The 12,126-nt window shown below is 43.8% G+C and overlaps 2 protein-coding genes across 2 annotated transcripts; both read right to left on the reverse strand.

The window, feature by feature from the left end:
* Positions 1–357: 357 nt before the first annotated feature.
* Positions 358–5,665, reverse strand: LOC117767649 (calmodulin-regulated spectrin-associated protein 1-B-like). Its single transcript, XM_034595448.1, has 9 exons — positions 5,575–5,665; positions 4,535–4,797; positions 2,874–4,223; positions 2,530–2,666; positions 1,728–1,924; positions 1,351–1,453; positions 1,121–1,212; positions 847–965; positions 358–729 (listed from the first exon to the last, which is right to left on the reverse strand). The coding sequence occupies exons 1-9, from the start codon at positions 5,663–5,665 to the stop codon at positions 454–456; spliced, it is 2,628 nt and encodes an 875-aa protein (XP_034451339.1). The 3' UTR covers positions 358–453.
* A 977-nt stretch (positions 5,666–6,642) lies between these two features.
* LOC117768152 lies at positions 6,643–11,886 on the reverse strand. The gene is made up of 7 exons (XM_034596305.1): positions 11,587–11,886; positions 11,415–11,510; positions 10,040–10,564; positions 9,788–9,964; positions 8,150–8,227; positions 7,986–8,051; positions 6,643–7,903 (listed from the first exon to the last, which is right to left on the reverse strand). Exons 1-7 carry the CDS (start codon positions 11,591–11,593, stop codon positions 6,690–6,692), a joined length of 2,163 nt encoding a protein of 720 aa, XP_034452196.1. The 5' UTR covers positions 11,594–11,886; the 3' UTR covers positions 6,643–6,689.
* Positions 11,887–12,126: the final 240 nt, after the last annotated feature.

A 12,126-nucleotide genomic window follows, 5' to 3' on the forward strand; every position in this document is an offset into this window, starting at 1 on the left:
CACAACTTTAGTCTATAACACAGTTGACCACAGTGTTTATTTTCATTTCATTATTTAAAAAGGTCATTTGAGTTTACACATAATGAATTTAGCACATTATGGGGGGGGGGGGGTTGTAATGGGAACAAGCAAAAAAATATGTCTTCACTTTTTTGTTTTGTGCAGGCATATGGCTTTTTTAACATAATAAATGTGTATATATTTATTTAGATCATTTGAATTATAATGTTTGCAGTCTTGAAACAGTTGGGTTCTCCGCGTATATCAAACTGGCGGCGCGTGTGTAAGGGTGGCTCCATAACTTCCTCAAGCAGTGGCTGGGGGGGCGGAGTCAAGGGGCTCTGCAGGTCGATGATATTCCCAATGGGACATCGTGCTTCTTCTGCTTCTTCTTCTTTGCAGCCAACGTCAAGGTGCAGCTACTGTGTCCGGTGCTTCTAACACAACCTCCTGCTATACACTTCTCTTGACCTGCCACAGGTGGTTGTGGATGGTCAGGGCGTCCACGCTCACCGACACAGTCTTGCCAGGAAGGACGGTGAACTGCTTCCTGTTGGAGCTGTACTTGTACAGCTTGTCGATCATCTTCTTGCTGATGCTCTTGGGTCCGGTGCCGGTCAGCTTCTGGATCTCCTCGGTGTCGGGGAAGTACGAGTAGAGCGCTCGGAACTGACAGCCGGCATCACGAAACAGGATCATCAGGTGGTTGGACTCGCACTTCTCCAGCTCCTGGTAAACGAGGAGTTAGAAAATGGTTAATTAATAATTTTATTGATAGAATCATCGATCAAACAACTAAATTTCCCCTTACATTTCATGAAATACACATCATCAGTGAGTCCGTACCTCTAGGATCTGGTTCCTCTGGGGCTCGCTGACTTTGCCGGCCAGGCAGCAGTGAGAGATGGCGTTGTGGATGATCTTCTTGTTTGACTTGGTGCTGGGCTCCTTGAACAGCCTGGGACCTGGAGGAGGAACATCAGCCACAACACAATTTATTATACAACACATAACAGAAAAAAAGAAGCAATCAGAATATTATCAGAAGAGTGAAGAAACACAATCGGGGGGGCTGCTGTAACAGTAACATGTGATATCAGCTGATAATCTGTGCACTCACCAGTGTATTCAGCAGTGGAGCCGTTTTCCCGGTGTCCTTCTGAAGATCGACTGTTGTGACGTCGTCCTAGAAACCACTTTCCAGAGCCACAGCTGGAATGAAAGGAAGTCCAGGCCGAACAATGATGAGATTTATCGTAAACAGAAATTAAATAACATTGTAAAATTGTAGAAAAGTCTTCAGCACAAGATTACAAGTAAATAAAAGATCCTCTGTGAGCAGCAGCTTACTGCTGAGAGCCAGCTCCTCCGGAGGTGACGCTGTCGGCCTGGTTGGTCGGGGCGGAGCCCAGAGACAGACTGGATCCTGATTGGGCAGAGCTCAGGTTGTCGGCTGTAACAAACAGAAGAAAACTACATTTAAAAAACATTTCAAACAAGTAATGAGTTACTGTGTGTCTAGAAGTTGCCTCTAAATCTTAAATACAATAAGTTGTATTAAATATACTTAATGTGAAATGCTCCAATAATTCAATATATTAAGTAACGTGTAAATCAAATGTAATGTGACGTAATAACTGAACTGAAACTGAACATATGGGATTATTGTAGTAAAATAGAAAATGTAAATGGAGCTTCAGCTAAATGTCAAACTGGTGATGTCTCACGTGTAGAAGAGCACTTGGAGAAAGTGTCACTGGAGGATTCCTCTCTGAGCCCCGGCTTCTGACTGTGTTTCTGTGTTTTCTGCTTCTCAAGTCCCTGAAACATCTCCTGCTGCTTCCTCTGCAGATACTCGTGCTTCAGCAGCTCCCGCCTCCTCCTCTTCTCTTCTTTACGCTGACGATCCTCCTCGGCCTTCCGTCTGGTGTAGAAATCAAAAGCCTGCTTGTTAGCATCTTTTTGGTAGAACAACATTTGAATCCTGAAGTTAAAAGAATAGTTCACCCAAAAATGATAATTCACTCATTACCTACTCATCCCTATGCCGATCGAGGTGGTGGGTGAAGTGTTTGAGTCCACAAAACACTGCTGGAGTTTCAGGGGTAAACAGTTTAGCAGTCGAATCCAATACAACTAAAGAAATTAGTGAACTATTTTCAGACGTAAAAAAACAACAGAATAAAAAAGTTGACATCCTCCATACTGCTCGTGTGGTGTCATCCAAGTGTCCACAAGCCTCAACATTCAAACGTATGCCTAAAAGTCCACCAGAAGTGTCTAAGCTAGCAGACGTTAGCATCTCTGACGGCCCCTGAATGCTCCTCGTCGGAAGATATCAGCGGACATTAATTTTTTTAGTTGTGTTGGAATCGGCTGCTCCACTGTTTACCCCGGAAACTCCAGCAGTGTTTTAAGGACTCAAACGTTTCACCCACCACCTCCATCTGCATAGGGCTGAGAAGATGATGAGTTATAATTATCATTTTTGGGTGAACTATTCCTTTAATGCTGGTGAGAAGGAGTTACCTTGCTTCATCTCGTTTCAGCTCAGATTCTCCCTCGAGCTGTTGTTTACGGTGTCGAGACTCCTCAGCTTTTTTCTGCTGCTTCAGCAAGAACGCTGCTCTTTTCTGTTCAAGCTCATCCTCGGCTTTCTGCTCGAACTACAACGTGAGACAAAGAACGATGTTTTGACATTTGAAAAGTAATGATCGATCTTTTATTTTGTTGTGAAGTAGTCAATCATTCGTTTAAGAATAGTTTTTTGTATTTTTTCCGACCCTTGTAAACTGAAATGGAATCAGCCATGAAATTATCATAATTGAAATTAGGACTAAATCATTACAAAAAAACCTATAAACAAACATTACCTTGAAGAAGAAGCCCAGGCCTGACTTCTGCTCTCCATCCCCTCCTTCTGTTGTGTTATACTCAGCACCCTCCTCTTCCTCAGGATCCTTCAGCTCAGACAGATCGACCTCGATCAGGTGGGATCTGCTGCGCTGCAGCTCCTCTGATGGGATGTTCTCTTTCCCCGAACCGTCTGAAGAGTTGAGCTCAGGCTCCCTCAGGGTGCTGGACAGGCAGTCGTCAAAGGACACTTCTGAGGCCGTCACTGCCGTCAGGTCCAGCCTGGTCGGCAGACGCATGTTTGCCTCGTCATGAAGCCTGAAGTTGGCGCTCCGAATGTGGCCAGAGCCCGGCCTGTCGATTGTCTCTCCTGCTGTGGGGGTTCTGGGGCTGCCGGGCTGCTCGGCCCTGGGGGACCTGCCCCCGGCTAAATGCCTCATATGTGGTAAAGTCTCTGACCCACTCTTTGTGGGGGTGAGGGTCCTGGACACTTGCCGGACTTGCTCCTTGGCTATTTTTAGATCTGATGGTTTGGACCTGGAGCTCCGGCCTGAGCTCAGCTTGGGGGGTTTCCTGGTGGGGGCGGTGTTACTGCCAGAGCATTGCTCCACATAATGAAAGCTGGCCCCCGACTTAGGGTCACTGTTTTTGTCACTAGCCTGAGGACGAGGCAGGGCTGCACCAGCAGGGGGCGACTGTACATTCTGTTTCATCAACATCTCCTGTTGTAGTGACATCTGCATCATCTGCTGCTGGATGCTGCCGATGGCGTCGTTCAGCAGCTCAATGGAGCGGCTGCACTCGTTTAGGTCCAACTCTTCCTCAAGATAGAAGCTGCCACTGCTTCCTTTCTTATCTGCTTCTAAGGCACCGGGCGGGGGGGTTCCCACCACCTCTTTGTCCCCCCTCAGGGCCTCTACACATAAGCCCTCCTTTGATGGTCCTTTTTCTCCACTGAGCTCTTCTTTAGAGATGCCGGCCTTAAGCAGGTTGGGTAAAGAGTCACTCTTGCCTCCACCTTTGTGCAGGACAGCTGCCTTTCCCAGCTTCTGCCTCGCCGACAGCACTTCACTTTTCTCCCTCTGGTGCTCAATGGCTTGTTGCTTCTGCAGATGTATGTGTAGCAGGACACCACCGCTACCGTCACCTGTAGGAGAGTATCCTCCCACGGGTGAGGAGGGGCTCTGGACTCTTGAAAGCCTCCAGGAGGGCCCGCTGCTCTCTGATCCATCTGGGGAGCTCCTTCTGGAGCTGCCACAGAGCTGCTGCTGGGCTTTACGCTCTGCGAAGGAGGTCTTGCGGACACTCTCTGCGCTATTCATCACTGTGTTGGCCATCATGAGGGCATCAATCATGGCCATGTGGGCACTCTGGGAGAGAGAGAAAGAGAAACAGAGGACAATTCAATTTCATTGAATTCCCAAAGAAAAGGGCAAAGCCACAGGTAAAGCGGATATGACGCATTTAAAAGGCAAAATTGGGGGTTTCTCTGGGTTTGAACATTTTGGATAATGTAAGTACTAGAACTAGTATAAACATATCAATATTATGGACATAATCTTCACCCAGAGCAGAAGCTTAAGTTTGTGATCAAGTATTTTACACTGAGAACAAAGATAATGATTTACAACTGAGGCATCAATGAGGACATCTGCTCGTTTTTTTCAGTGCATCTACTCACCATTTTGATGGGCACACAGGCCAGGTCTCCATCTGTGACGGGCGTATCGTCACTGTCCACGACATAAATCCCCTTTCTGGACAGGGCCTGGATGAAGGACAGGTGGGATTGAAGAGACACTGCCTGCTCCGTCTTGAGGATGAGGGTGCAGACGCAGCAGTAGAGCTCACAGGACAGCAGTAGGCGGATGACAGGCAGCTTTATGTGTTCCTCTTCGTTCTGGTCAGTGTAGAACGGGTCCCCTAAGTCCTCTGGAATATGGTCTGCAATGGAGAGAGTGGCTACGTGAACCCTGTGGCATATAATGTGATATATTCAGTTTAGATAAATGGGATAGCTAGTTCTGTTTTAATCTGTTCTGAACCCAGCCTGAGCTCCAGCAACACAGTGTTCACTCTGTGTGTGTATGTGATGTGTTCTTAGCGTCTGCTCTGACTGACGGGATCAAGGGAGCCACTCGTCAGCAAACTCCTGCTCACAAAAACAGGAAGGCAGCTACTCCCAGCAAGATTTGTGGATGAGAATGGACCAAACACAAAAGCTGAACTGCACAAGTGAGGTGAAAACAAACTAGGCTTTGAGAAACATCTAAAATATGTTGGAAAATATTACGCTGAAGCATAAATCTATAACATAAAAGTATTACATCAAAACATGACGTCAGAGCTGCCCGGCTCTCTGTCTAAATTCCAGGGGAAAACATTTATATGTAATAAATGGGGTGAAAATCAAACGGGCCTAAATTTGTTTAAATGAGGTGCAGTTAGTTATCAGACAGCCAGCTTGCATTTGTGTTATTGTGTGACACCGGGAGCAGGACCAGGGTTTAGGAAGAGGGCTTGTCTTTCATCTATTTTATGATTTGGCATCACCCTCCGCCCCTAACCCTCTGTGTAGCACTGTTGTTAATGTAAATCACTTGTAGCACTGTTACAAATAAAGGCTGCGTTGCCAGAGACCATCGGCGCTGTGTTACTCCTCTTCCTCCTCGACAGAAACTGGGTTGTAAAAACGCTTTAACCTGAATTTATATGACTTACTGGTGCCATAGGCTTTTGTCAACAGCCACCGGAGGTTGGCAGCTATTTTTGCTCTGCCGTAGTCATACATGTCAAATGCTGTAACATCCATTGCTACCCCAGCCATATTGACCTCTCTCCAGAAATTGCCCCCACATCAACATCCATCCTTAAAGAAGTAGATTGACTTTCAACCTCTCAAGATGCGTTATCACCATCTACTGTGTCTCCTTAACTACTGTGTCGTCTTAAAACTGAGTCACATCAAATGAGTCACGGTGCTTTTATGCTTTACTTTGATGTCTTTGATCTCTCATATCAATGCGTACCTTCAGCGTTGGAGGTAGTAGATGGCAGTAGATGGTGGTAATGCACCTAAGAGGGATAGTTCACAGAAAAATGAAAATTCACTCATTATCTACTCGCTGTTATGACAGTAAAGGGGTGGATGAAGTGTTTTAGTCCACAAAACACTTCCAATACAATTGAAGTAACTGGTGACCACTTCTTCAGACGTAGTAAAACAACAGAGAAAACATAACATGGCTCTATACTGCTCGTGTGTTGTCATCCAATCTTCCACAAGCCACGATATTCATATTCGACTCGAAACAAAGTTTTTTGTGGACTCAAACACTTCACCCCCCCTCCATCGGCTTAATGGTGAGTAGATGAGTGAATTTTCGTTTTTCGGTGAACTATCCCTTTAACGTTGCCACGAACCAATAAACCAAACAAGGAAGAAGAGGAAGTAAAACTTAACCATTTTTTGAAGCTGTAATTTTATTTGTCATCTGTAAAATATCTTGCTAATTACATTCATGATAAAAATTGAAAGAAATAATCAATGTTTTGTAATCTGCTTACTTGCTTTTTAAAGACTGAATTCAACCATTCCTGGATCTGCTCCCAAATTGAACTGGTTCTTCTTTCTTCCACAAAACGTCTGTAGTTTTTGAGTAATCCATCTCTTCATTCAATGCTTACCAAGAAAGTGAATGACTGAATTTTAAGTGCTGATTTGATCTCACACAGTTGCAGTTAAAATAAATCATTTCATTTAACTTAAAGAATGCTCGGGTAAAACTGCAAAACTCTACATATTAACAGAACTTGTTCTTGTGCCAGAGTCTTAACTAACGCCGCTGCTTGTTGACATGTGTCTGTCTCCACCTCTCTCGTGTCCAGCGGCCGTTGTTCTGGGCGACCTCGTGCAGCAGGTCCATGAAGGCGTACTCGTTGCCATACAGCAGCGTTGCGTCATCTGGTGAGGCTCCACCAGAGGGAGCCTTTGAGCCGGTGCTTCTGTTTTCTGCCCCCTGTCTGCTCGTCACAGCTTGTTTTGGTTCATTCCTCTGCTCTGATTGGCTGGAGGCCTTGTGCCCGGGATTTCCTGCAGATCCAGGGTCTTGATTTGGGGTTTTACGACTCGTCCGTCTCGCTGAGGCCGGGTCCTCTTGCTCTATGTCCGTGTGGGCCGGAGCCTCGCTGAAAGATGAGGTCTTGTAATTTGGTTCTGAGGACTGAGTGTGACTCGGTTTCATGAGAACTGCAGCCGTCTCCTGAGAATCTTGGTTTTGAGAAGTTCTTAAATCTTCCATTTGATTTTGCTCCATTTCATCTTCCTTCTTGTCAGAATTGGGGGGATGCTCCACTTTGTTTCCAGTCTTCTTCACTTCACCAGGGAACTTCTCCATCTCATTTCCCTCCTCCTTCATTTGACATCTTTCTTGCCACTGAATTGCAGTCGGAGGCCAGGTGGAAATCCTCCCCATCACCTTCCCCATCTGTGACCTTTGACCTGAACCGTCAGTGGACCGTTTGTTGAGATTCTCAGGATTCGTTTGGTTCTGACTGGTGCCGATGCTCAGATAAGGTTCAGTGTCAGCGCCCACAGAAACACACTGAGGGTTTTCATCCATATTGTTGCCGTCATCAGATTGTTTCTTGTTTTTCTCACTTATGTTTTCTGCCTGATTTCCACTTGTTGCATCTGCTTCATTTTCCAGTTTATTCTTTGCGTCTCCCCGGTTCTCTGCGTCTTGTGACTGAGCCTCCAGGTCATTTTGCACAGTCCACACTGTACTGTCCCCACACACACCAGAAGAAGAGATGAAGAGAATAGCATTAGCCGACTTGGCTCGGACTCCAGTGAACGGCCTCCTCCAGGCCTCCTCTGGGTCTCTGTTCTCGGAGCGTCCTGCAGAATCATCATGACTCGATCTTCTCGCTGCTTCAGACTCGTTTCTCTCTTCTTGCGGTCGACCAGGCGTCACAGCTTTGTGGCTGCGTTTCCTCCGGTGCTGCACGGCCAGGAAACACAACACACACAGCGCCACACACAGGACCACTGCAGAGGAGAGAGGTGTCAGAGAGAAAGTTGTCTAGTTGTTAATAAACAGGGAAAGATATAAAATATAGAATATACTCACCTATCACAGTGATGAGGGTGCACACTGTATTTGTATTGGATGATGGTTCTGAAGTCGCACATGTTTCTAGAAGAAACAACCGAAATATGAAGCATTAATTATTCATGCAATGGATGAGCGATATCTGACCTTTGTAAAACAACCAAAGAAAGAACCAAACTCACCAGTTTCTCCAGATTGTGAAGTGACAGACGTCTCCGTCTCCGTCTCCGTCTCTGATGATGGGGACGTCACATGTGTTGCTATGGGAACAACAGAGATGCTTAACTAGAAACACACACATATAGTAAGTCCATGTAGTCGTCTAAATGGGATATTTAACATTTGAAAATTAAAATCTGTAAAAGTGTATAGACTCGTGACACTGAGTTGTAGTTAATATTTATCATGCAGCTGTGGCACCATCTGTAGGTGAAATACCAAAAACAATTTAGGATGAGAGAAGGTGGGTGTACCTGTCCCTTAAATGAAGTTATGAATGAATGAATTTGTTAAAACTATCAAAGTATATATAAAATGTATAGATCAGAAATGATAGCATTGGAATATACAGTAAATTATTTGTAAAATTACCAGATGGGGGGGCTATCCACAAACACTGGCCTAACTTACCTATTTATTTTTATGAAATGTGTTTTTGCAGCAGATAAATAATAAAGTATGGGCTGTTGTTGGGGAAAATAAATAAATAAATAAAATAAATCTGACTCGACTCTGGTGGAGAATGTGAAACATGAAGAAGCTCGTGTACCAGAGCGAGAAGTTTTCATAGTGGAGGCGTCAGCGGGTTTGGTTTGGACGGACGTCTCCGTCTCTGATGTTGACTGTGATGCAGTTGTCACAACTTTTGCTGGAGGGAACAATATAAGATACTGAAATACTGCTAATGAAATATTATGCTACATTACATTTTGCAGTATTTTTGAGTAAATTACCTGGAAACTTTAATCATAATTTCCCAAAAAAAGATTTAGGATTAGTTGTAATTTCCAGATAAGTGATATTTCTGACAAATGCCTGCACAACATTTAGTTCTGATCATAATGGAACTGGAGAAAGTCTTTGTTTCTGAACTCTGCACGACACATTATCTCTGGAGTAACTTGATTTTAACTGTAAAATACTCATTTTGTGTTTACATTGAATGTGGTGTTGCTATTTTATATTTTCTTTTGTTTATATTTGTTTTCTTATTTATTACATTATAATAGTAATAAATAATATATATATATACTGTATATACTTTTATAATCCTCTTTAATAATATGCTTTTTTAAAGAAGTGGTGGATAAGTAAAAACTATAGTTTGTAAACAGATATTTTGGAGCTGGCATACATCACAGATCCACTTGGTAAAACCAGTAGTTTAACAGCAGCCGATGCTGATAATTGGTTGAATTTAATTACATCTGCTTTGGAAACCCTTTAGTTTTGTGTTTCACACTCATCATGATCAAAAATTAAATAAATGATATAAAATGTAATTAATAATGAATTATTAATACATTTCAATTAAGTGTTTCACTGTTTGTTTTTCAATACAATCAGGAATTAAAAATGTGTATTATTTTATTATCGATAACACTCTGATATTTACTTCTGTTTATAAAATTAATTTACCAACAACGTTATTTCCAAGGTTCTTTTTGTGAGAAGTTTGTAACAACTTACATTTTCTCCATGTCCCTTAAAGACTCAAGATTCTTTATTGACATTGTACGAGGATGTTTTTTAGCTAATAAATCTGTGAAATCAAGTGTTTCCAGGATTTGAAGTGAGAAACTCAGAAGCAGCAGATGTACCGGAGGCTCTCGGCCCATCAGTGGGTTTAGTGTGACCAGATTGTGACTCTGACGTGGATCCTGGCGCCGGTGACGTCATGCACACCGTCACGTTCCACGCCGGCTGACCCCTGAGGGCAGGAGGCGTCTCGCAGGTGACCTCCGTGTGTCGGCCCAGCTGGGACCTGCTCTGTAGACCTGACAACAGAAGCACATTCATTCGACTCTTAAACACACGGGTCCTGTTGTTGTGTGTCTTGATATTTCTCAAACCTTTCAGGAGAACAACAAAGTCCTCGGCTCCACAGGAACAGTCCCAGGGGTTCAGGTCCAGTCTGACCCGGGTGGACCGGAGCGACCTGAGGACCTGCGGTGAGATCCGAGTCATCCTGTTCTCCGACAGGTCCAAGTCCGTCAGGTGGACCTGTGAGAGGAGACTGTTCGGACCAAGCGTTGTGATTCTGTTCTTGTTCAGGCTGAGCTTCGTGAGGTTGACCAGGCCGCTCAGCTCGGACCCGCTCAGGGTTCCGATGTGGTTTTCTGTCAGGCTGAGCTCTGTGAGGACCTCAGGGCGTCCGAACCACCTCCAGGTCACATGGGTCAACTTGTTCCTCGTCAGACTGACGCTCGTCAGGTTCAGGAAGGAACCGAAGGCTCCTTCAGCGACGGATGTGACGCCCGCGGTGTCCATCCTGAGCCGGGTCACCGAGGCCAGGCCGTCGCTGTGGAACACTGAGGAGCCGATCTCCCCGAAGTCACTCACGTACATCGCCAGGGTCAAATAACCAGAACTGAAATCTGAGAGCGTTTGAACAAGGAGACAGAATCATTTCTCTCTTTCAGCAGAGAGAATATTTTTATTGAAATAAAAACGAATTAAGGTCGATTACTACACGTTGTGTTTTTACTCTGTATTTATTTACCATTTACACATTTACAACCTCCACAAGTTTTACACTTTGTTTACTTGTTTTTTTTTCTGTCAGCAGGATCACACAAAAATTACTGAACAGATTTAAACTAAACTTGGTGGAAGGATGGAAGTTTTTCTGCAATCCTGCCCACAAACAAACAAACTTAACGTCACCTATGTAATAACGTTGAGCAAAATATTTTTCATGCTCACCTTTGTTTTAAACCCTTCGGGCTTTACAGTAGGTCAAAAATAAATGTACTGGGATCAGTTACACTTAATAATAACTTTATTTGTATAGCACTTATCTAAACGAGGTTACAAAGTGCTTTTTTACATTTAGTTCATCACACTAGAAAAGGATTCAAGTATTTTGGACTTCAGCTTTTAACTTCATACCGAAGCAATCGCCTCATATCAAAATACAACATTCAGGTTAACACCAGCATCAGCTCGTCGGTCTTGACATAAAGAGATACAGATTTTTAATTTCCTGAGAAATTGAGAAAAATGTCAAAAAAGCCTTATTTCAAATATGTCTTGGATCTGCTACTTAAATCAAAATGTTGTTTTTAAAGGACACATGCTGCAGCCCTGACTCCCACTGAAGTGTCTACATTTTAAAATCCTGCTTTAAGGAAGGAAATCTAATCAAATCAAAATCCAATATTCAGTTAAAACACTGATATTTAAAGTGTCTTTAAAAGTAAAGGACGTGTGAAGCCGAGTTCTCACGTGCAGGGACGCTCCTGCAGATCAACACTCGTCCTTCTGCGTCACAGGAGAAGCTGAGCTCCACGTTCACCAGCAACAGAACCAGAGCAGCAACAACTGAGGAGAAAGATCAGAATCACATCATATCTTCAACATTCCTCCAGAAGGTGAGGATGAAAGAAGAAACTCTCACCCGTCATGTTGATCCGTCTCCTCAGTGCAGGATCCAGGTCTGGGACTGACTCTGGGTTTCTGACCGCTGGTCTTGTGAGGACCTGAACTCACCAGGTGTGACAGAGAAACGCCGTTGCTATGGCAGATCACAGTTCGCCGTGGTTACGAGCACCGGCGTTGATGCGTTGAGAGAAGACGCTGTTCCAGTTGGTCGATGGAGTGAGAGTCGCCAGGAGACCACAGGACGGGTTCAGACATTTAACTTTATATATTTAACCTTTTGCTTTATGAAGATTCATACAACAAATAAGAAAAATAAACTTGAAATCAGTGTGGTGTTTATAAAACTAGCAAATAAAACGTGAGTTTCACAGAGGAAATAATGAAATCAAGTCACGACGAGAGAATAAGAGGGAGACGTGTGAATTTCCTGGAAAGTTTCCTCATAATTTCCTAAAGATATGTAATTAACCTGTTAGATACTGGGATAACTGTCACTTCTTCTCATCCAGATTTATTCACTTTTAAAACTATTCAGAATATTATGAGGGAGGAGGTG

This window comes from Hippoglossus hippoglossus, chromosome 9, assembly GCF_009819705.1.
Source record: "Hippoglossus hippoglossus isolate fHipHip1 chromosome 9, fHipHip1.pri, whole genome shotgun sequence".
Lineage (NCBI taxonomy): Eukaryota > Metazoa > Chordata > Actinopteri > Pleuronectiformes > Pleuronectidae > Hippoglossus > Hippoglossus hippoglossus.